The sequence below is a fragment of the Falco cherrug genome, chromosome 4, assembly GCF_023634085.1.
Source record: "Falco cherrug isolate bFalChe1 chromosome 4, bFalChe1.pri, whole genome shotgun sequence".
Classification (NCBI taxonomy): Eukaryota; Metazoa; Chordata; class Aves; order Falconiformes; family Falconidae; genus Falco; species Falco cherrug.
Genome location: NC_073700.1, coordinates 26,257,636 through 26,282,083, shown reverse-complemented (window position 1 = coordinate 26,282,083; position 24,448 = coordinate 26,257,636). Strand labels below are relative to the sequence as shown.

Genomic DNA, 24,448 nt, shown 5'->3' with positions numbered 1-24,448 from the left:
CGTGTGCAATCGCCCACACTGCTGCCTTCGTGTGTGCATCCCCCATGTGTGCATCCCCCTGCACTCTGTCTTCGTGTGTGCATCCCCCCACACTGCTCCCTTTGCATGTGCAAGTACCCGCGTGTGCAATCCCCCACACTGCTGCCTTCGTGTGTGCATCCCCCTGCGTGTGTGCAACCCCCGGCGTGTGCAACACCCCCCACTGCTGCTTTTGTGTGTGCAACCCCCTTTGCATGTACAACCCCCTGCACTCTGCCTCCGTCCCTGCGTGTGCAACCCCCTGCACTGCTGCTTTCGTGTGTGCACCCCCCCGCGTGTGCCCCCCCCACCCGCTCGCAGCCTCAGGCCCCGCGGGGCGGGCGGCGGGCGGGGGCGCAGCGCGGGGCGGGCGGGGGCCGGGCCGGGGCGGGGCGCGGGGCGGGGCGGGGGGCGGGGCCGGCCCCCGCGGCGCTGCCATTGGCGGCGGGGCCGTGCCGTGCCGTGCCGGGCCGGGGGAGGTGGCGGCGGCGCCCGGTGCAGCCCGCTGCCCCCCCAGCGCCCGGCGCGGCGCCGCGGCCCCGGCATGTCGCGGAAGAAGGCGGCTCGCAGCAAGGGCGGTGGGGCCGCGCCCTCCGCCGCGCTGCCCCCCGCCGCACAGGGCTCCGGCCGTGCCGGTGCCGGTACCGGTGCCCCGCGGGGCTCCGCGCCTGCCGTCCCCGAGCTGCCCCGCAGCGGCGGCGCGGCGGCCGGGCGGCCCTCGCTCAGCAGCAGCGGCGAGTTCTACGACCTCGCCTTCAAGGTGCGGGGATGGGGGGGCGGAGGCGGTAGCCCAGTGCCGGTGTGGGGCCCGTCGGGTTGCGAGGTCGGGTGCAGCCCTCCTGCAGCCACTGGAGAAGTTGCCGGCGGCAAGGAGCGGGCGGGCATCCCTCCCTGCCAGCCCCGGCATCCCGACCCTCCGCTGCTGCTGCTGCTGCTGCGGGGCCGGGCTCGGCGGGGCTCGGCGGGGCTGCTGGGAGCGGCGGGGCCGGGCTGGGCGGGGGGCTACCCTTGCAGAGCCCCCGGCAGCGGCGTTGCTTCTGCGGGACTTCTGCAAGTGATGACAAAAGGCTTCTGCTCGGACGACTTGCTGTAACCTCCTGGGTCCTCTTTAACGAGGTAAAAAATCGCTGTTGCAAAGCGGGGGGACAGTATTCCTCGAGTCGCATTGAATCTCCTCCAACGGCCGCCGAAGGATCTCCAGCCTGCGCTTTCTCTGGAGGGCTCAGATGGCTCCTTCTCCCCCGCTTCAGGTTCTGGCGAGCAAGTCGCAGACCAGCTGTCCTCACACCCCCACCTCCATCGTGCTCCCCAGAGCGAGCCCCGCTTGGAGCTCCCAGAGCGGTTTTGGCGGAGGCTGCGGTGCGGGGTGACCCCCCTGCCTTTCTAGCATGACCTCGTAACCGGGCGCGGGGGATTCAGCCTGGAGGCGACGGTGTTTGCCATGGCCACTCCAGCCTTGGCACACTGTGCCGGGAGCTCGGTGCCTGTGGCGAGCGGCATGGCTGTCGTTAAGGTTCGGGACGTGGAGCAGGAGGTGATGAATGTTCAAGAAGTGAATTTGGTGGCTTTGGTAGGCGGTCGGTCCTGATACAGCTGCAGTGACGGTTCAGCAGCTTCCCTAAAATGGAGCCATCCCCATGTGCACACTGGTCCTTGACTCCTCGCGCTCGCCTCTCCCTGCCCAGGCTGGGGCTTTCCCTGGGGATTGTCGCCGTGGCGCGGGGATGAGCCAAACAAGGTCTTGGATGAGCCCAAACACGCCAGGTAGCCAAAACCTCTGCTAACGGTCCAGCGTCCAGCTGGTTTTGAACCAGTGGCAGAGAGATATCGCTTCATATTTAGTAAAAACCTGGTTTATTAACCTGGTTTGTTAAACTTTCTCTCTTCTTACCCTTCTCGGGAGGCTCCTGAGCTCTGCCGGAGGCAGTGGCCCAACACAAGTCCCGGGTAGGGGGCTGGATGCTGACCCCTTGGCCTGAGCCTGGCCCTGGGGGCTGCTGCGTGCCCCAGCAGAGGTGTCAGCAGTGCTGGGTGGGGAGAAGCTGCTTTTCAGGGTTGCCCTGCTCTAGAACAGAGGTCTGGAAAGTTTAAAAAAAATAAATACTACTATTTTGTATTAAAAGTTAAATACATTTATTTTCCCCCCTTCCCTTGGCTTTGCACAGATACATTCGTGGGCTTGCTGGCTCCCGTAACCCTGCTGTGCCAGAGCTTGGTGTGCGGCTGCGCGTGGTGCTCCTGCGGGAGACCCGGTGGGTGATGGAACACCATGGCTGGATCACGGCCACCCACTCCTCTCCCCGGCAGTGCCCCCCTACCCCAAAACAAGTTACAGCTGCGGCCAGGGCTGCTGTTGCCTCTCGGGAGGCTGAGCTGCTGCATGGTGGTGGCGTCTGCTGCTTGTGATGGTTGCTGCCTGGGTTGGGTGACCCAGGGCAGCACCTGCCTTAAAACCATTTACATTCAGTTGTGGCTTGTGGAAGGCTGATGACAGCGCTTTCGGGAGAGAGGGAACCCTGCCGTGGCAGTGCGAGGCCAAATCAGCGTGGGTGCAGAAGCTGGGCTACATGGTCCGGGATTCCTTCATGGTGGGAAGCTGTTATCCTGCCGAGGGGAGCAGGGTCAGCAGCCCCGGGGGGCGGGAGGGCTTGTGGTTTGAGCGGAGGCTTTGGGGAGCTGCATTTGGGAGCAGCTTCAGCTCTGCCTTGGTTTCTTTGTGGCAGGGTGGGTGCCTGCACTGTCTGCACCCAGGGCTGCTGCTGGGTGGGGAAACTGAGGCAGGCAGCACTGGGAGCTGCTCTCTCAGCATCTGCTGAGGACTGGGAGGGTGGCCGTGAGGCTGTGCGGGTCCTGCTACAGGAGCTTGCTTGCAGAGGGCAGAGTGCATCCCTGGAGTTGGCACTCATGGCTGGGAGCCCCCCCAAAGTCACCCCGTGGGCAGTGGCACCCTCCAGAAAGCCCTACATGTGGTGGGGTGCAGGGTGATTGGTGGGTGCGCTGGGGACCGCGTGGGCCCTGCAGCTGTCACCGCTTTGGTCCCCTGGGCAGCACCTCTTAGTTTTTGGGGCTGTTTGTGCCCCGACGGGGGATCTGTTAAAGTGCTGGTCAGGGGGAAGGTGTCTCCAGTTCAGCTCAGGGACACACGTGGTGCGGGGTGGGGATAATCCCGCTGTGGGTTCCCCCGTTCTCTCCCCCACCCTCCCCTGCATCCAAGGATGCTCTTGGATGTGTTTTTTCCTCCTCAGGAATATGGGATCTGCTGCCTGCTCTCAGGATGGGGCTTTTGGGATGGAGACGGGTAATGGCTGCAGTGGGGCTCCCTTCCCGAATGCCGGTGCCTAATGCCACCTGCCCTCTCTCCCTTGCAGGTGATGCTGGTGGGCGACTCGGGGGTCGGCAAAACCTGCTTGCTGGTGCGGTTCAAAGACGGCGCTTTCCTCGCTGGCAGCTTCATTTCCACGGTTGGAATCGATTTCAGGGTAAGTGCCTGGAGGGCTCCTTGGCCACTGCCCATGTGGTCTGGCAGGTGAGTGACGGCTTTTGCAGAAGAGTAACAAAACATTGCTCCGAGGACTTAAACCTTGTCATCCCAACCTGTGTCAGCTCCAGCTGGGGCATCTCAGGGCTGAGCAATCATCTGATGGCGGTAGCAGCAGAGCAGCCTCTTTGTTACCACTTTGCACAAGGATGGGGGAGCATGTCCTCTGCTCCGGGCCCTGGGGATGATTCATGTAAGAAAAACTGCTGAGGCCTGAGCATTTGCCCAGTGAAAATGTTTCCCTAAGTCTGTTTCAGTGCTGTATAAGAGTTGGTGGTTTTTTTCATATTAAAAAAAAAAAAAAGAAAAGAAAAAACCCAAACCAAACACAAAAACCCCAAAAGTAAACCCAAATCCCCTGGAAACACCTCCTCAGCCCAGCTTTGGTATGCTGATGTGGGGTGCAGTGCCGGGGTGGCCCCACTGCCTCTGGCACGGAGGGGATGTGTCGTGCCGAGAGGTCCCTGAGCTCTCGGGGCAGAGCTGTTCTGTTGGTAGCACCTGGAGCATCCTGCTGCTGGTGCTGGGAGCCCCGAGGACAGTGAGGACAGCGGGGACCTGCTGGACAGAAGGGATAACATGGGGAGTGGGGGGCAGAAGGGGAGATACCTTATGTCCTGCAATGCCCTGGTGTGCACAGAGCATCCTTTGCCAGGTGGGAGCATCTTGGTGCCAGCTGGGGTCCTCAAAGCCGTGTCTCGACTGTGGTTCCCCAGTGGTGCGTTGCTGGGGAGCTGGGGCTGGGGGATGCCGTGGTCTTGGCAGCCCCTGGTGAAGGGGGCTGCAGTGCTGCCACGGGCACCCTGGGGTGGGACAGCAGAGCAATGGGGACAGTGACTTGACAGAGATGGCATCAAAGAAACCTTACAGCATCTATGAAGAGCAAGCGAGGGAGTTTTTGCTGCCAGAGTGTGCCTGGCTGGGGTGGCTGGCCTGAGGATCAGGTGCTCCCTGTCCCTCAGCAGCTCCCCAGCCATCTGCTCTCCCCCAGACGGTGAGCTTGCCGCCCCCGAGATGTCTGCCTGCTGGCACAGGCTCCCGGGGGAGGCTCGGCCCACGGGCCCAGGGACGTGCCCGCTGGCTGTGCTCTCTGCCATGCTGTCAGGGCACCAGCTGCGGTGTCTCGCCGTGCGATGGCTTTTGGCTCCATTTTGGTGCTACGGTGGTGGTGCTGGTACGGGGAAGAGCTGATGGTGATGCCACACACCAGTGTTGCATCTTCCTGCAGCCTTTTCTCAGCAGGATCCCAGATCTCCTCCTTTCTCAGGGGGGTTCCGGGAGTTGGGTGTCTCTTGTAACCTGCTGTTTCGCCGGGGTGTGAATAATAACTTGCTGGTACAGTGACAAGTGGAAGAGATGAGGGACGGCTCAGAAAGCCTTTAGAAAAAAAGCTTCTTTCTTAAAGCTTTCTTCTTCTCTGCAAATAAGCTTTTGGTGCAGTGATGCTGCGGGCTGCAGCAGCGGCTTGGTGAAGTTGGTAAATTGGAGTCCATGATTTTATACAAAGGTAATTACATGGTATTTCAGGTGTTCTTAAAATGAAAAGCGTTTTATTACTGGTTGAAGTGATTGATACCAAGGGCAGTTATAAAATCCTGTGACTTATTGATTAGAACACTGAAACGACTGCTACTGAGAAGCAATCAAATTAGGGTTAATTTACTTCTGTAATAGAGCTGCTAGAGCTACATCGGTTTGAAATGGGCAGATTATACAGCGGGGAAGATCATGCGTATGCCCAAAACCTCATTATTGTCATATTTGTAAAGCACTCATAATTTTGGGAGGGACATGGAAATAGTTTTTTGATTGTACATCTCCATTTCCATTAAGGTAATCCTGTTTGCAGGCGCTGTGCAATTGTGCCCCTCTCACCGTTTGCATCACGACGCAGGTGGAACTCTGGGGTGGTAACGCTGGAGGCTTCTGCTGCGAGAGCACGTTTTGGTTTTGATTTCTGTCTATCTAATAAAAAAACTGTGACATCGCAGCTCCTTTTCTCTAATCCCAGAATCTGGCATCAGGTTTTCTGGTTGTGGCGAGCGAGGCTGTTTGTGACCATGGGCAGTTGTGGTTGGGGAAGGCGGGTCGCGGGTTTTTTGCTGTATTTGCCTTGGACCGGTGCTAGAGGTGCTGAGCAAGCAGGGGGTGTTATTTCGGTGCATCAGGCTTTTTGGGGGGAGTTTGTGGTGGTCGCTGAGCCTTGCTGGTGGCAGGGGCTGCAGGGACCTCCCCAAGGCCAAAGCATGCGGCAGCTGCACTCCGGTGCGCGCGTGACCTTGCTCGGCCGGGGGAGCTGGGAGCTGCTGGCACCCTGGGGAAGGGCTGGGGAAGCCGTGGGGATGGAGCTTCCCGGCTCCCGCTGTTGTTTTTGGGACTGTCTCCGCTCCTTTTGATGCTGGCTGGTCTCCGCAAAGCGCTTTGGGATGGGACAGAGCCACTTTGGGCAGCCCCCGTTGCCCACCCAGCCGCTCTCCACCTCCTCTCCCAGTCCATCTACTGGTCCCTGTGGGCTTCAGGATCAACCACTTGTTTTTGAGGCTGTCAAACAATGAGATACATGCAAACCTAATGTATTATGTAGGCCTGAGCAAATGTAAATGAATAGAAATCCATTTAAAATTAATCTGACATTACAATTCCTAGGGGCCCCCTCGGTTATTTCCCTCCTACTGTTTTATGTTAGGGAGAACCTCTCGCACTGTGTGTTTATCATAGTCTCTTAAACAAAGGAGGATGTTGATCTAAATTTATTTGGAAAATAAACTCCTGGTACTAGGGAAATAAAGATTATTGTAGTATTAAAAAATGCATCAAAATGGTACCTACTGGCTTCTGGCTTTGGAGGTGCTGAGTCCTTTGGCTTTCCTTCCTTTGAGAACTGGGTTTATTGGAGGAGCATCTTCAGCTCCTCGGGAACATATCAGCCCTCCCAGTTCAGCCAGGGCAGTGCCAGGGTGTCCAGGGCACCGAGGGTTTGGCTGAGGCTGCGCTGCTGGTGCAAGCCCCCCCCTCACCATGGGTGCTGCTAGGGCAAGGCAGAGCCCTGGGGCGAGGGGTCCTGCTCTTGGTGGGGGCTTCGTCTGAGCAGGGGGCTCGCTTAGAATGACATAAACTTCTTTCTTTCTAGAGGGAACCCCCCCCCGGCAGGGCAAACCCCTCTCTGCCTCCCGCGTCTCCATCGCAGGCACCACCTTCGAGGTTCCCAGCCGTTGCTGGATAATGAGGGGGTTAATTATTCCCCACTGTGAGCCGTGGTGCGACTGTTCGGGAGCGTGGTGTGAGGTCTTCCCCTTCCTGGGGCTGGGGAGTCTCAGCAGGTGGGCAGCGGTGGGGCCAGTCTCCCCCCAGACCCACTGGGGAGGGCAGGAGGGGTCCTGCCTGCGCGGCTGCCCGGGCACGTCGTGCGTGCCTTCCTAACTTCATACGCTGGGATTTCAGGGAGAAGGGTCTCCTGGAAAAGAGCAGGTTTATCACTCAGGGGTATGAATCCCATTTTTCTCGGTGCTACTGAAGGAGCAGCCTGTTGCTGTAATTTTGGGAACGCCGCCGAAACCTTGACAGAAGTTAACGCTGCACAGCCAACGGTACTTCTGTCTTCTAACAGCCAACTAAGGGGAGCAATGTCTTGACAAAGCGAGAAACCAAAGAGCAATGTGTGCCCCCTCCCCATTGGCAGCGGGGCTCCGTGGGGCTGCCCCCCTGCTCACAGCCCCCCCCGTCCCGAGCTTCGCAGGGTCGGGCGAGTTAGGAGCGTTGTACTAATTTGACCTGAAAGGAGAAGAACATAAAAGAAAAAAAAATTAAAGATGATCCTTTACCCCCTGGGAAGAGGGGCTGGTGAATTCCTTTGCATTAGCAGAGGAGATGGTTTCTGTGTTAATCGGTGGGATGAAACCATTATGAAGCGCTTTGCTGGTGGGGTTTGGAGCAGGGCGGCGTGTCTGTGCTTTCTCCAAGGTATGGACCAGTATCACTCCTCTCTTGCTGCCCCAGGGAGAGGGAGCAAACCGACATCCTCCTGGCACAAAGCATGCTCAGGTGCTGCGGGAGGAGAGAGCTTTGGCACAGCTTTGGGCTTCCCGAGCGGTCAGTTGGGCGCAGGGAGTCTTTCCTTTGAAGGCTGGGCTTTGGTGCCCACCAGTTTGCACCAGTGTGCCCAGGAGAGGTTTCTGCTGGTTGTAACCCTGCGGGGACGCACAGCTTCCCCCACCGCAGCTGCAGCCCACTCTGGCACAGCGAGCCAGCCGCGCTCCCTGCTCCAGCCTTGGCCGTGCCGCAGTTAATCTGCCCGCTGGGACGGCTGCTGTGCGCTGTAAATAAAAACTGTCACTGGTGACCCTGAGCTTTAAGGACTCTTGATCACATTCAGCCCTGTGCTGCTCTGAGGGCGGAATCAGCAGTACATAATATGTTTTTTTGCATAAGAGGTTTGTTGCATCCCTGTTTATTTTCTGTAGTGCGTGTGTGTGTGTGCGCGCACACCTTCCGTCGGCAAAACAGCAGCTGCTGACTGCCTGCTGGCTCCCTCAGTGAGCCTAACTTCGCAGGAGGGATGAAAAGCTTTGTTCCAGCCCCGCAGGGTGTGCAAACTAACCCTGGCCATGGTCTAGATTCGGCAAGTCTGGTCCTGGGTCTCCGCGCACTCAGGGGAGGGAGGTGCGGATGCTCTGAGCATCTGTGGGTCCCCAGCAGGTGCCTGCATCCCTGTCCTTGGGGTGCTGCTGCAGCCCGGCCTGCGGTGGTGCCTCTCTTTGAAGGGCTGGTGCAACCTGGAGCTGTCTGAAAGCCAGGGGCTGGCTTTTATCTCGGTGGTTGGCACGGAGCATTAGCAGGGCTAATTTTCCGATGGATCAATCTGGAAAAAGTGGGAGGGGATCTGCTTAGGCCAGAAGAAAGAAACGGAAATAAATTAATTCTAGCATGTCTTTCTATACAAAATTAGCCCTGAATGTTCAAGGGAAGGGCCTCTGGGCATCAAGCAGTGTTCAGCCTCTCCTGTTGGCACACTGCCGTGCGGTGTGGCAGCAGGGGCTGCAGGCAGGTGGGTTTGGGTTGGTCCCCAGCACTGTGAGCCCGAGCACCGCAGGGGACCCCTGCAGGGGAGGTGGCCTTCCCCTGGGAGACCTGGGTCACTTGGGCCAGATGCCCCTTGGCCGGGCTGCCGGGGCAGGAGCCGTGTGCGGCCACTGGCGTGGCAGGGCGGGCAGGGGGTGCCTCTGCGCCCACCTTGGCTATGGGTTTCCAGCAGCTTTTTGTCTGAAATCGGCTTGTTCTGCATCTCCGGTTACTGTATGAATTTTAATAGAAGCTGGTAGTTGATTTCATACTTCTGCATTTCTCACTGTAAGGAAAGCTGGGCTCCGTGTGGCCGGAGGAGCTTTCCTGCAATGCTTTCCACCCCTTCTGCCCGGCATTGGGGGGGCAGGTGAGATGCCAGCACCGGTGCTGTAAGGACCAGGTGCTCTGAGCCCGGCAGCAGGTGAGGCAGATCCGGGAGAGCTCTCACAGGGAGGGCAGGCGCTTGTTAGCTGGAACGCACCTGGATTTTATCGATTAATGTCGTGTCGGACTCTTAGGATGACAGCTTCTCCACAGCTGCTACTGGTTCCTCTTCCCCGCTCCCAGGACAGGCTCTCGAGGGAGTAAATAACCATTTTTCCTGGGAAACCGAGCCCTGCTTTGCTTTCAGCTGCTGCTCTCCCTTGCAGAGGGACACAGCTTTGCAGTCAGTGAAGCCTGTCATTTGCATGCAGGGGCTCAGTTGCCAAGAGATGCTGTGAGCAGCACTGTGGCGGGCTGCACCCGCTTTCTCACATCTGCTAGTATTTTATTCATGTTTCTTTGGCTCTTGCATTTGAAAAATAATAAACCTCTTCAGTGTGCCCCAGTTCTGCAGCACACCGGTAAGCTGCAAACACCCGTGTGCTGGTGGGAATCCCAGTGGACAGCAGCCTCGATTCCTGCTTTGGAGAAGCCAAAAAGAAATAAGATGAATGTCTTCAAAGCAGGGAAGTGCTTGAGCTGCTCTTTAAATGAGCAGCTGGAGCGGCATCAAGACCCAGAGCCTGGTTAAGAAAAGTCTCAACCAGTTTGCAGGATGGTGTGAAGGTGCCTTCCCCGCTCCCGGTGCGCCGGGGGCTCTCCCGCCCCCTCGGTGTCTGGGAAACACCACCCAGAATAGCTCGGGTGTTTAATCTGGGTGTGAAATTTTGCATCCATTTCAGCTGAGAGCGACAGCACTGGGGATGTGGGGTTTCGTGGAAGATGCTTCTGGAAGGGCACTGGTGGCCTCCTGGTGCATGCTGACAGCTGGTGTCCCCACGGGTCTCTCCTGGTCCAGGATGGCTGGAATAAAAGGTGTTAGCTTTTATTTTAATAAAAGGAATTAGCTTAAACAGAGGGCAGGAGGTCTGGCTGCTTAGGAGCTGCAGAGCCAGGGCACAGGGATGGAAAAAACACACTTGGGAGCTGCTGGTGGAAGGAATTACATTGTAAAGCTGTTCTATAACCTTCTTCTGTATCCTCCTTGTTAGAGCTGTGCAGGAGCTCAAAACCCCGTTACAGGATGGGGACCAACGTGGTGCCAACTCAGCTGGAAAATGCAGCTCCTGCGCACCTGCAGCCTGTATGGAAAGCGTGAGCTGAGTCGCTTCCCGGGCCCTGTAGCATCTCACCAGAATGACTTAAGTTCTTATCCTTTCTTTTTTTTCAAGGCCAGTTGCGCTGCAGCACAGAGGCAGGTTGCAAAGCGGTGCCTGGGCACGTGTGTTGCCACTGCAGTGTCCCCTCCCTGAGCCACCAGCTCCCGTGGTGGCCAGGCCATCAGCAGGGGCAGTCCTGGCTGCGTGGGGCTGGTGACATGTGTGTCCTCTGTCCTTGGTGTGGGGATGCCACCGTGCTGTGGGGACAGCTGCCTGCCCTCCCATGCCTTTATCTTTTTTTCTCCCTTTCCTGCAGCGGCGTGGGAAGGGAAGTGTTGCTTCATCGTTGTAAGTTTTTGGTGGCAGCTCGGTGGCCGCGCTTCAAACTGCCCGGTGAAGAGTTGGGTACGGGTGCGGGGTGATGGACTCGCTCATGCAAGCATCCTTGCTGCAGCACCCATCTCCCTGGGGGAGGGTGGCTGCAGTGGAGCTGCTGCTGGGGGCCCCTCTGCGGCAGCCGGTGGCGTTTCCCCACGTCTTTGGGGGTGTGGGTCAACGCCCCGCTCCCCACTTTGCTGCAGTGCAGCAGGCTCCCTGCGCAGGAGCGGGGTGAGGAGGAGGTTGGTGCTGGAGGAAGGCTGTGGGCGCACGGATGCGGTGTGCCTGCACCTCTCTGGATGGTCCCAGGCGAGGAATTGGCTCTGGGGTGGCCAGTTCAGGTGCTGGAGCATCAGCTGCCCCAGTGCAGAGCCAGGCATTACACTGGGTCCACCCGTGGTGCTGGGGCCTGGGAGGGAGCATTTTATAGCCAATAAAACATTTAAACGGCTCTAGAGTAAGTCTAAATGGTTTGAATATTTGATGGAATAGATTTGGTTTAATTTCACTTTCATCTTTTATTTGCGATAAAATACTGAATTCAGCTGTGCAGAATTGGGTTTTTCTTTGAAAACAGAGGGAAGGTGGCTGGGCTCATGGGGGGGTGGGCTTTGGGGTGCCTCTGCCCCCCACTGCCACCTCCATGATGGGCATTTAGGGGCATCCCTGCCCCATGGCTCTCACGTGGCTCAGCCCCCGTGATCCCCTCTGAGCTCTTGCTGCCTCTCTGCTGAGCTGCTGACTCATTTCATTACCACTGATTAATTATTTGCCCCCAGCCGACTTTGGGTGGATGCTGGTGATCTCCGTGTGCACGCGGGGAAGAGCGATGTGCCAGCCCCGGGTTTGGCAGTGCTGGGAAGGGCGGCAGTGCTGGGAAGGGCTGCAGCGGGATGTCCCGAAATGCTGGTGCAGGGTGAGCTGTGCCTGCCGAGCTCACCAGGTGCTGACTGTGCATCATCCTTCCCTGAAACCCCTTCACCCTCTTCCCAAGGAACCGCTTTCCTCCTCATGTCTGCAAAGGCTGCAGAGACATGAGCTGTGGAGGTAGGGGCCAGGTCAGTCCCACCCATGGGGCTTTTGTTGGGCTCTGCAATGGTAACGCTGAGCATCAGCATGGCAAATCAAGGGCAGCAATCGGCTGCTCCAAAGCCTGGAACAGCAAGTGCCAGGTGGGAAAAAAAAGGAAAAAACAATCCCATCCAAGAGGATTGGAGCTGTGTTCATGGTGGAAGGAGCCGCCACATGGTGTGTGTCTGGGCAGTTGTCCTCTTGTCCTTGGCTGGCAGTGGGGGGACGGTGTTCCTATGGCAATGGGGAAATTTAGGGATCAAGGGCTCGTATACCTGCAGAGCCCTTGGAAGCAAAACATTTTGTTGGTGGGGCCCCACGCACAGCCCAGTGAGAAGGGGAGCAAAGCCGCGGTGCCGCTGTATGTGCTGCTGGCTGCATCCCGGAGAGGTGGGGCTGCTCCTGCTCCCCGGGCGAGGGGTCTCCAGCAGAGCGGTGCCTCTTTGGTAGTCTAACAGAGGCATACAGCATTTTCTATCAGAGTCATTGCCCTGAAGAACTGGAGAACCTCTCAAAAGCAATAGCAAATATTAAATCTTTATGCTTGCATTGGAAAAAGTATTTTTCCCTCATCATAACTGATATGTGTTGGGAGATTGTGGCCCTTCTGCTTTAAAGGGTGATGCCCGTTACCCCCTGTCCACGGCTCTCGGGGCAGGGAGAAGCCTGACAAAGGTCTGGGGGCCTCGGTGCTGCTTCAGGGTTTCAGCCTGGGGAGGGGGTTTGTGGTCTGGGGTCAGTGCTGCCTGCAGGTGGGTCAGCAGGCAGGAAAGCTTGTCTTCTAGGGGCTGTAAGGCCAGCAGCACGTTTCTGAGGATGCAGCCGGTCCTGTTGTGAACACCTGGACAGGCTTTGTTTCATTTTGCGTGGGGGTTTTGTATTTAATTTATTGAAAGGAGGGGAGCTGTGCCCAGCTGCATCAGTGCAGCCAGACCTGCCTGGGTCAGACGCTGTGGAGCGGCCTGCCTGTGGCCAGCCAGCCCTCGGCAGCCCTGTTCCAGCCTGCCCGTGTCTCGGGATGTTCCCCTTCTCCCTGCCAAGCCGTGATGTTCTGGGTCCAAGTGACACGCTGGGGAAATGGAGGCTTTGGCTTCTCCAGCTTTGCTTGTGCGAATGTACGTTGCCACGGCAACCGTGCGGCTGCCCCCCCCTCCCCCCCCCCCCCCGCCACCGCCATCCGACGCGCATCATTTTATGGCATTAACGTGGTTATTAGTGAGCCGCCGCCGTGTGCGATGTGTGCCAGGAGCGAGGGCTTCTGCCCCAGCGCCGATGCTCCTGCTCCTCCTCGATAATGGGGCTGGACCGACCTCGGCTCCTGGTAGTGCCAGGGAGAGCAGCTGGTGTCGGCACGCCTGTGCCCTTTGCTCTCAACCTTGAAACAACTCCCTGTTAATGATTTTAATTTTTTTTTCTTCCCCCCAAAGCCAAGTGTAGGAGGCTGCTGGAGGCATCCAGGGAGTCCCAGCGCCCACGGTGAACTCAGACCCCCACTGGCAATGACCGTTCCCTCTGTTGGACAGTGATGCTGAATTTGATCCAAATTGCCGGGTTTTGCTTCCCTCATGCCACTCGACGGCAGCAGGTCCCCGCCAGCGCCTCTGTGCCTCACTGCTTCCTCTGAGCCTGTGACTAAGAAAAACACAACTTTCATGGCTGGATGAATAATTCAGCCCAGTCTCGGTGCTGCGGTGTTTGTAGCAAAGACCCTCTCTGGGGAGCCCCTTGTTGGAGGGGGCTGGTCCTGGGATGAGCATCCATCCTGCAACAGGGGTTCAGTGCCCCAGGTGGTGCAGGGTCAGTCCAGTCCCTTTCCTGGGTGCACAGGGAGCCCTTCCCACTACTTGTGCAGCCAGATGGCTGGGCTTTCATTTGTTTGGGTTTACTCCCCCCCCAGTCTTAAGCACACAGCTCTTGGGGGCTGCAGGGCGGTAGCTGTTTCTCCGGGGTTGATGACATCATTTCGCCAGCGTGGCTGGGTACCTGCCCTCCCACCCCACTGGCTGCAGAGCCCCCGCCGGCTCACTGTGTTCGGCATTGCCCCGTTTGCCACGTGCCTCAGCGGAAACACCGAGGGATTGTTGCTACTCTCAGTGTCAATTTTTAGAGCGCGGCGCGGGTTTTGGCAGCAGCGCCGGCCAGCCCACGCAGCCCTAAGCTGTGCCAGCCTCGGGGAAGGACTGGCAGCGGCTGGGTTGGTAGGGTTGCGGCTTTCTGGGAGCGAGCCCACCGTGCCGTGTGCCCGTGCACCCCCGTGGCACCAGCATGGCAGCGCTAGCCCCTCCAGGCTGGGCAGAGCAGCAGGGCAGGGCTGGGAGGGGGACCCCAGTGCTGTGACGGCTGTGCCATGCCACCCTTGGCAGCCATCACCAGTTGCATTTGTTTTCTGCTGTAACTGTGCATTCTTGGGTGTTTCCATAAGGTCTGAGGGGCCGTGGGGTGCTGGGTGCTCATGGGGTGTGGAGGGAGTGGGGTCGGGGCTGTGCAGCATCTCAAGCCGTCACGCTGTGGGTGTGGGCTTCCTTGGGCTCCCGTGAGTCAGTGCTTTCGGAAAGAAAAGCGTTCCCGGGAGATCACGCATCCCAGGTTTAAGATGAGTGGGCTTTTCTTTTTCCTTTAAGTGCCGAGGCAGACGCGACCTGAAGCCAGCCCTGAGCGGCTTGAACGGTGCTGGGCCCTGAGCCCCGCAGGCACGCTGTCCTCCCACTCAGGAGGCTCCTTCCCCAACTCCTTCCCTAGACCTGCCAGTTTGCCGACATGGCTTCGGAAAATGTGGCTGATGTGATGGGACCAGGGCAGGGCTGGGAATTGCTTCCCAGTGAACCCTGCTGCACTGTGTTTGGGAGAAGGGGTGCTGCCGTGCATCCTCGTGGTGCATACCAGTGGTGCCTTGCCACGGGGCATCCCTGCAGCCCATCCCTGCAGTGTATTGCCATGGAGCATCTCTGTGGGGCATCCCTGCAGCACATTGCCACGGTGCAGGCACAGCAGCAAACAGCAGTGGCAGAACTGGGGGAGCCAGAGCCCTAAGAGGGGTGACCCCACTTTTCTCTGCCCCAGACCAGAGGTTTGTGTTGTGAGGAGGGGGAATAAAAGAAGGAGACCGTCCTCTCTCCCTGTCCCTGCTGTCACTGCAGTAGGTACGTGGTGCTCGGCTAAACAGCAGCATGTGCTGGGATGCTCATTGCTGCTGCCTCTCCTCAGGCTTTGCTGACCCAAGAGAGCTGCAGGGCTAGAAACACCCAAAATGTGCCAGCACAACGGCGCTGGAGCATGATCTGCTGCAGGGGACAAGCACTCCCAGGCCTGAGCGTTGTGCTTGGCACTCTGCTGCAGCACCTTTCCTGGGAAGGGACCAGCTCCTGCAGCATCACCCCGCTCCGGGATGCAGAACATGCACAAAAATCAAAGAGCGGTGCCAGCCGTGGTCCTGTGCCATGGTGCACAGCACTGAGAGCATTCAATTTAGTGATGAGGAGCTGAACTTGGAGAGCTGGGTCTTGCCCCAACAGGGGTGCGTGCCGTACCCCTTTGCTTCAGGGTAGATCGCAGCTCAGCGAGGCAGCTCCCTGCAGGGCCGCGGTTCGGCAAGTAGGATTGCAGTTCAGCCCGAACTTTCTTAAATATATTAATGTGCTGCACTGATAAATGTGCATGAATTAATGTGAGAAGTACTTGACAATGCCTAAAATAACTTAATTCCCGAGCAAGCGTTAATGCATGGCAGATGTGTTGTTCCCTCCTGAATAATACACGCATGAGGTCAAACCGCTTGCAAAGGCTCGGTGGGCTGGCAGTGCCGGGGGTCTTGCTGAGGGAGGGGAGTGGGGAGCGGTGCAGCCCCGGGGCCCGGCTGACTCTTCAGGGAATCAGCCCTGCGGCTCGGCACAGACATGGGAATCCTCTCTGGAGGACTGGCCACTCTGGCTTGAGTTGCTGGCTGCAGTCGAGCGTTTTGAGGGATCTCCCTGGTCCAACAAAAAAACAGAGGCACCTGTGTGTGGGTTTTGGTTCCGTTTTATTTGCCAGCGCCTGTGCCTGCAGCAGCGCCTGGCTGTCCGGGAGCACGCTTGCCCTGCCCTCCCAGCCTGGTGCTGCCGCCCGCATCGCCCGGTGCCCGTGGTGGGAGGATTCCGGCTGTTTCACCTCCCCGGGTGATTGCCCCGCACGGTCCTGGCTTTCAGCCGTGCTCTGCTGCCCGGCACAGCCTTGTCTGGTGCTGGGAGCACAACCACTGGTGTTGGTTTAACCAGACTGGTTTGCCTGACTGGGGTGGTTTTGGCAGCGCAGCGTGGAAGTGCTGGCGCTGTGCCGAGCGTGCCACGCTTCCTCAGCACCTCACTGTCTCCAGGGCACGTTTCGCCCTGGTGTGAGCGTGCCGGCACAGCACGGTCAGCACGTCCAGCATGCAAAGGTGACAGTGACCCTGCGGTGACAGGGGCTGCCCACGCTTCTCTGCAGATTTTCATCTGGTGTTTTCTGGAGAACGTCTGCACTTAGGGTGTCAGTTTGCCAGCAGGAGCTGTGCTAGTTTTAGGGTTGGTTTGGTCACTTGGACTTTGGAAAGAAACCACAGGGCTGAGGGGGGGTCCTGTGCTGTGGGGAGGGGGCCAGGGCTCACCGCGCTTCAGCCCTTGCTGCCACCGCCCTGCCCCGTGCACAGGAGCTGCTGCACCGCGACAGAAATGGGCTGGGGCGTCCATGAGCACCAAGGCCTGACATGTGCCGTTCCCTGGCGCTCACTGGACTCTTGCGGACTTTAGAAAATCCCATTACAGTTGTTCAGCTACTCTGTTTTCCTTCCATCCTTTGCAGCTGGACTCGGGTTTGCTGTGCAGCAGGAGCTGTCTGCCTTGGCTGCAGCTGAAGGATGTGTGTGCATGTGTGTGATAAAAAGCTACAGATTCGTTTGTCAGGTTTTTGGGGAATTTTTTTTTTATTTTTTATTTTTTTTAGGGATGACAAGTGCTATTCAATAATGCTCTTTGCAATGTTGCCTGCAGAAGATGCTGTGTTACTGCCAGATGCTGCCAGGATGTTTGCTGCTGGATATTGAGACCTGACTTTTTTTTAATTGGATTGCAAAAATCTTCTCTGAAACTTTGGGCAGGTTTCCATCCCTTTAGGTGCCGTCCCTCTGATATGAAGAAGCCCTGTAACCTGCAGGTACAGGTACAGCTAATTGCACACACCATGCTGCACCGTGCACGGCAGATCCTGGTGGCTGGAAGCGCCGAGCCTTTCTCAGCAGCATTTTCCTCCCACCACAGTGACCCCACTGCCTCCAGGAGAGCTGTGTTTTATAGCCAGGATCACACCGAGGGCAGGCAGGGCTGCCCAGAGGGCTGCTTTTGTAACTCCAAAACCAAATTATGATATTCTTTAGACAGAGATAAGCCAAATGGTAAATGCTTGGACCAAGCATAACACCAGGAAAAATTAATCTTTCCTAGTGGAAGTGAGACAGCTGGTGCAGGGCTCGAATGCAATTCCTGGGACCCTGTGGCTGGACACAACTAGGCTGAGTTGAGATCACGTCCCCTCCTTTCTGGGGTGGCTTTTCTGCAGGGATCGTCCTATTTATCATCTTTGGAGGTGGCGGAGGATGGAGGATGTGGGGCCAGGGTGCATAGCCCGTGGCTGGCTGTGGTCACCGGGGCTGTGGCAAGTGTGAAGCACAGGGTGGGAGGCCGGTGAGCAGTGAGGCAGCTGGGGTGGGAGTGCTGGGTACAACGGCACTTCTGGCACAAGGACTGGCTTCTTCGACGTAGAATTGTTTAGGTTGGAAAAGGCCTTTAAGATCGTAAAACTTGTGCAAGGCTTTATTTCCCCCCCAGATTAAACAATTCCCCATATAACAGTAATTGATGACCTATTTTTCATTCTCACGGCATTGACAGGCGCTGTGTTTGCTGTAAATGAGAAATGATATCGCAATAAATGCTCTGTAGAGATTCCTGTTCCGCTTTGCAGTGCAGTATGTCCTTGATGAAGAAAATGAAGATAAATACGTTGAGCGCCACGTTACTTATTCTCGGCATGGGCACAGGTCTGCGTGAGCCATCGCTGCCCCCTTTGTTTCCAAGGCGGCCTGGTTTAGAAGTAAGCACAAATAATTTTAAAAATATCTCTTCTATTATAAAGTAAAAAAAAAAAAAAGAGATGGAAGGGGTGAGTAATGCAGCCCAGGGTGGTGGGGGAGCTGCCACAGCCTGGCCCCAGGTGGGGAGGGGGGATGCAGCTGTGGGCTCCATCCGATGCCGGGACCCGAGGTCCCGGGAGCTGCAGGGATGGGCTGCAGCCTTCCTCTGCCTGCTCCTTTTTGGTGGTGTGGCTGGTCTCCAGGGCAGCCGTAGCAGATCCTGTCTTGTGGATTTTTAAGGGTGGAAGCCCCAGTTTCCCTAGCTGCCTGTGGGGCTGGGGGCACAGGCTCGCCCCAGCGTGGCGGGGACGTCTGAAAGCCTCGCACGGCCACGTCTCCTGCCTGTCGGGCTTAAAAGCGTCACTAGCCTGAGCCTGGTCTGGCTGTGCCTACTCGAAGGAACTGTGCCCTTGGTCATCCCAGGCACACTCCTTGCTGTTCAGGGGAGCAGCCAGGCTGGGGAGTGAAGCATCACCCACCCCACTCGGCTCCACCAGTGCCGGGAGCTGGCTGGCTGCAGGACACGGCTGCCACGGGCAATGCCAAGAAGCAGAGCCTGACTTTATTTTGAAATCCATGATCCTAACCAGATCCTCTTACCTCTAATCTGTCCCTAAGACAGGGTTCTCTTCTTGCCAGAAAAACCTTTTATTTGCAGACTGATGTGAACAGAAGATGATAAGTCACTAATTCTTCAGTGTGTCTGCTCTAACAAGAGCCTTGACTCTTATCTCCTGCAGGGCTGGCAGCCAGGGAGATGTTAATAGTGTTTTAATGTAGTGGACATGGCTGGCTTTTGACAAAGACTAGTGCTGCAGACGTCCCTCAGGGTTCGCTGAGTGCCACAGGGTGAGGGGAAGGGGCTGCGCTGCCCATGGAGGCGAGGGGCTCTGCAGGGCACGCAGAGGGTCTGTGCCCACCTGGAGACCGCAGGTTGGGGTGATTTATACAGGGCAGAGCTTGTGGCTTCTCCCACCTCGCCTGCAGCGTGTGGGGATGGTTGTGCCCTGGCCAGAACCCGGCATGCAGCGGGAGAGGGGTCACGGTGGGGTGACCCCTCGGAGGAGGAGGATGGAGGGCATGTAGGGCCAGCTCCAGCAGCAGAGCAGATCAGAAGTGCTGTCTGCTGCAAGGTGCCACGTTAGTCTGCTTTTTGTGGGGTCTGCTGTTGGCCTGAGCGGTGAGCACCGACACGCTACCGTTTCTGAAAGGATCTTGGCACCGGGAATCCGTGGCTGTGCTGGAGCATCTCTGCTGCAGGCAGGAGTGTGCAAGTCCTGGGGGGAAAAAAAACAAGTCAGAAGTTTCTATTCTTAGCTGCAGAGTGCAAATGCACAGAGCTGCTGAGGAAATTAATCACCTGCCCTGGAAGATGAATGGTCAGGTTTTCTCTGTGGCCAGAGGATTTATGGGACGAGGCACAGGGAGCCGTGGTGGGGTGCACTGCCTCCCCGGGTCTCCCCAGGCGTCCCCAAGGATGCGTGCAGGGCTGCTTGGGCACATTGCTGATGATGGGACAGCTGCTCCGCAGCTGAGGAGGAGGGTGATCACTGAAGATGTTTCCCAGTACCTGGGCCATTCTCCAGTGGAACTCAGAACGGCTGGAGTAGGGCCACATCCAGCCACACCGTGGCACATCCTTGCATCCATATCGCGTCCCTGCCCCACTCTCCCCATCCCCAGCAGCTTTCCGCAGGCTCCAGCACCGTGCCAGGCTGTTCTCTCCCCTCTCTTGCAGGGAATGTGCTTCTGAAAAGGGTTTTTCCCGAGCTGGGGGTGGTGGGCTGGCTGCATGCTCCAGCGAGGTGCTTCGTGGCAGGAGGAATGCGTGCACTGCACCATGAGCAGCCCTGCCATACCAGGCTTTGAAATCCTGTGCGAAGTCAAGAGAAGAGCTTAGCGCTGCTTTCTTGTTGCTCTGGTCTCTGCTTATGGTTGCTGAAACTTAAATATTTATTCCTGGTTACTGATTGTCTTGCTGAACAGATCATGATTTCGGAAGTGCTGGTCCTCAAGCAATATCACCTCCCGCTCTCATCCCTTCGGGTACCCCCCAAGCAGCAATAACAGGAGGTTTTAAAACCAGCTGCTGCCGGGGCAGTGGCACCAACAAAAGCCCCGGGCAGCATTTTCCTGGAGGTCGGGCTCGCTGTGGTGGCCTTGGGCATGGCCGTGCGTGGTGCTCGCCCTGGCACCGTGCCGGGCTGCCGGGTGCAGCTGCTGAAGCCCGCAGCTGGGGGTGCAGAGGCCAAACCTGCCGGGTGCCCCCCCGGGGGCCCTGGGCTCGTGCTGAGCTGCTGTCGTCCTCCCTGTGCCATGCCGGGGTTGTACCCAGGCTGTAAATAATGCATGGCTGGAGACTCAGAGAAGCTCCAGCTCCACAGTGGAGCCTGCTCGGATGGTCCATACCCGAGGCAGACCCGTGTCCTAGCATCCCAGCACCCCCCCTCTGGGCAGGCTATGTTGGCCAGTTTGGTTTTGTTTTGGGGTTGCATTTTGGTGGTTTGGTTTTTTTTTTTTTGTTTTCTCAAATGAAAATGAAATGTTCTCATTTTCAGTTTCAAAAATCACCCAATTTGGCTCCTTTAATTTTGAGGGACCAAGGTTTTACAGACCTGCTTGTAGCAAGGGAGCAGAAAGGGGGGCTGCTTCTGGAGCCCTGACCTTGGCGAGGGGCCAGGCTGTCCCTGAGCCAGGCTGCTGTGGCTGGAGAAGATGCTGAGCCACTAGGACCAGCTTGCTGGCAGTGGCACACACGTATGTGGGAAAACTTCAGGGTTTTAGTGAGCAAATTTAATGCAGTGTCCTGCTGGTTTGGGCAGATTTCCACATCGATCCTTAATCTATTTTTGCAGCCACTTTTGGAGGTGGTGTTTGTCTGTCTGCTGTAGCCCCATCACAACTGCAGCGCAGTTCCTCCCAGCACAGGAGCATTTTGTGCACACAGAGGCAGGGGCTCCTTGGGCTTTGCCGAGTGGGAATTTGGATCCAGGTCCTGCCTTGGCACAGGACTGGGGTCCCCCAGCGTCCCTTCAGCCAGCTCGCCCCTGCTGTGCTGCAGTTCTTTTCCTGGGTTCCTAACATAAAGGGATGCCCAAAGTATTGCCCGCTCCCCACAGCGATGGGGACCTGACAGTGTGCACCCTGGTGAGGTTTGCTGAGTGGTGGCACTGCCAGCCCCGCAGCCCACAGCAGAGCCGTTACTGCCGCTAATTAACCCAGCCAGTGCCCAGCCGCCTTCGGTCAGGTTTGATGTATTTTCGCTAATGCAATTTTTTCCCCTTTTTGCAGGAACTCGCCCCTGGTTGGCCGCAGGGGCTGCCTCCAAAGCACACTAATGACATTTGGCGGGGTTTTTTTCTTTCCATCATAAAAGTGGAGATGGAGGTGGCCAGGGGCCAGACCCCCGCCAGCACTGGGGATCAGCCTGCTGCGGCACAGGCACTGGCACAGCTGCAGCCCCTGGCAGCAGCGACAGGGACGGGTACCCTCACCCCTGCTGGTACCCCGCAGCCCCGGGGTTCCTCTCCTCTCCTCCTTTCCAGGCAACAACGCCAACAGTTTGGGGAGAAGCGGGGCTGCGGGCTGGGCGCACCGCGGTCCCTCAGCCAGGCCCCCAGCGCTGCCCATCTCCTCTCGCTCCTATGTGGCTGTGCCTGGGATGTGCCATCTGAGCAGCACCCACCCGCATGGGGGATGCTCTGGGGGGTGGGTGCTGGTGGGTGCTCCTAGGCAGCATCGCTGGAGCCAGCACCCATCAGAGGCGCCAGGGAGCCAGGTGAGGGGCTCCCCTGGTTGGAGCCTGAATGATGTCAGCCAGCAGCTTTCCATTTGTCAGATTAATTATGAAGTGAGCTAATCCATGTATCCAATTTAATTTTTAAGGCTTTTAATTAATGAGTTAATGCGTGGAAAAGCTTGGGGGAGGCCAGGCTGTCATGCGGTTGCTGACCCTGGGTTATAGTTTTCACCAGTGTGGGCTCAGGCGCCTGCAGCTGTGCCGGGAGGCACCGGTTGCTCCCGGTGAGGTTCACCAGCACCAGGGGAGCGGCATTACCCAAAGTGCAGCCACTCAGCAGTGCCTGGAGAGCCGAGCAGGGCAGTAGCCCGGCAGTGGGGGCAGTGGTTTGGGTGGGAGCATCGTCCATGGCAGGGTGCGTGTTTCAGGGAGCAGCAGGTTTTGCTCCACCGCAGGCACCTTTGCTCTCTCCTTTCTGCCTCTGACCCGCTGCTCTTGTGCAGTCGCTGGGGCGGGATCACGCCAGGGCTGCAGCCAGCAGCGCCCTTGGTGTGTTGCTAATGCTGCTCTTAATTGAGGACCATCTGCACTTGGCAATTTAATTTTTCCTGCATCTGTAAGGTTCCAGCTTTATTTATCTGACGTCCTGAGGATTATTTAACTTACGAGCATCATGTTCCTTCGACAAAGGCACTCCAGGCATTCTACTGCATCCCCTGCTAGAAGATATTTTAATAACATTGTTGACTCCCCAGGAAAAAGGACACATTAAAAACTGAAATTGTGAAGGGCAACAACAGAGCTGAGTTGTGGGGGTGGCTTTCCTGCCCGCTTTTGTAGCGGGTGGCCTGCTGTGAGTATTACCTCTATTATGTTAAACTGTGCAAGATTGAGAATGAACCTTGAGCAGCACAACCGCTCTCCTTGCTGTTGGGCCTGGCAGTGTATTTCATGTTTCACTGCACTGACACACATAAGTCTTTTGTCTTTGGATGCTTATTGGTAGTTAAACCCCCCAGCTGTGCCTTTGAAGGGCTGTGAGCATGGAATTGAACTGCAGCTCCTTGAAAAAAACCAGTAATAATTGGAAGCTAGAAAGTTTATTAGCCGTGGTGTGGGGGAAGACTTGGGCATCTGGTTCACGTGGCACTGGCGGGAGCTGCTGTGTGCTGCTGACGGCAGCCCCTGCCTTTTCCCACCCCACTCCTCCCACCTTCTGCTCGCCTTCTTCACCGCTGTTTTGCAGCTGCCCTGTGCTCAGGGGCAGGCAGGGATGCAGGCAGGGGTACAGGCAGGGGTGCAGGCAGGAGCTGCTGCTCTGGCTGTGGCCGCTGCCTGCAGGAGTATCTCTGCAACTGCTCACCCTGAAGCACTGCTCTCTTCCACACCCAGACCCTGGGGAATCCATTTTTTTTCCCCAGCCTGGTCCAGCAGCACCTGGGTCCACGTGCAGGCTTTAATTAGGTTTGAGCATTTCCCCCCACTAGAATGTAGGTCAGTCGCAATTAGTATGAATCCTGCTGCTGCCAGCTTTACTGTTAATTAAGTTCCTAAAGTGGAGGTCAGTGCATGAGGTGCAGCATCAGAGCTTCAGCGTTTTTGGCTGCTCACCTGGTGTTTTGTTGGGCTTGGCTGGTCCATGCTCAGGGCTGGGGCCATGTTCTCCCTCCCTCCCCCTGGCTCCCACTGGCTGGTCACCCCTGGAACATGGCCACACTGGGGACACGGCCACACACCTTGGCACAGCCACCCCTGGGTGCGCACTCTCCTCCGAGGTGGAGGTGCTGGTGGGGCTGTGCAGGGAAGGGCACTTGTTTGGTGCTGGTTTTGATGTGAAGCTCCTAGTGTCCTTGTCCCTTGTCATCAACCATCACACCAAGTGTCCTTGTCACCTGTGGGGGCTGCTGGTGCTTGTGCTGAGATCCAGAGCAGCTCTGGGGCCAGTGGGGAAATGCAGAGTGTTTTCCACCCTCTGCAGCCCCTGGCATGGTCCCCGGCTGGTGGCTTGGCAGCTGGTTGCCACTGGTGGGGGACAGCATCTGGATGAGCATCGCACCGTGCAGAGCCCAGGGCTCCCAGCCCTGTGCCTCACGGCATGTGCCAGCACTGCGGCACCAGGACCTGCAGGCAGGACCCGGTGTTTTGGGGGACAAGCTGAGCTCAGACAGCAGATCTTCTGCAGAAAGTAAATCTGCCCTGTCTCACCCACAAAACGGCTGCCCGGCAGCATGGTTCTGTCTGCTGGTGTGCTCCTCTGCTTGGATTTTCTCAGCAGCGTTCACTGTGGCCTGTGTTTCCACCCCAGGGATGGCTCGTGGCCGTGCTCCCCCAGGAGCTGGCGTGCCGAGGGGCCGGTGAGTACCTCGTGGCAGTGGGAACCCTCGGTTCAAAGTACTTTGAGCCTTCAGCAGCCCCGGCTTCGTGCCCTGGGCAAAGCCTCAGGTCTGTGCATGGGGCACGACAAGCCAGTCCCGAGCCCCCAGCTGGCTCCCCGAGTGCTTTTTGGCTCTCCCACCCCACAGCCTGGCTGCCTATTTTTACCGCTCCCAGGCTGTGAATCACTTTGCTCCCTCGTCTCAGTTGTTGCTTTTGAAGGTATTTATAAACCGTGATCGTCTCCCCTGCGCCTGCTTTAGCAGACTGTAAATTTAGCACTCTGGCTCACTCCTGCCCTCTCCTCCTCGCCCGTATCCTCGCTGTTTGGTGAGTGTAGATGTGCAAGAGCCGAGATGCTCCCTCTGCCCTAGTTAAAGACATCAAAACAGCAACAGGACCCTCACCGGCACCGTCCTGGTGGGGTGATGCTGGGCACCAGCATCCCAAGGTGCCTGGTACTTGGTGCCGAGTGGCATGGGATGCGTGGGGCTGGCTCCCGGCACACGTGTGCTGCCGTTTGCCTGGGAGGGTTTTGGTGGCAC

The 24,448-nt window shown here is 57.6% G+C and overlaps 1 protein-coding gene across 1 annotated transcript in view; it reads left to right on the top strand.

The window, feature by feature from the left end:
• The first annotated feature begins 468 nt into the window (after positions 1-468).
• Positions 469-24,448, top strand: part of RAB26 (RAB26, member RAS oncogene family) — a 32,832-nt gene continuing 8,852 nt past the window's right edge. The window contains exons 1-2 of the mRNA XM_055710082.1: positions 469-778; positions 3,387-3,497. Coding sequence (XP_055566057.1) covers positions 563-778; positions 3,387-3,497 — 327 coding nt within the window. The 5' untranslated portion in view covers positions 469-562. The remainder of the gene's footprint in view (positions 779-3,386; positions 3,498-24,448) is intronic.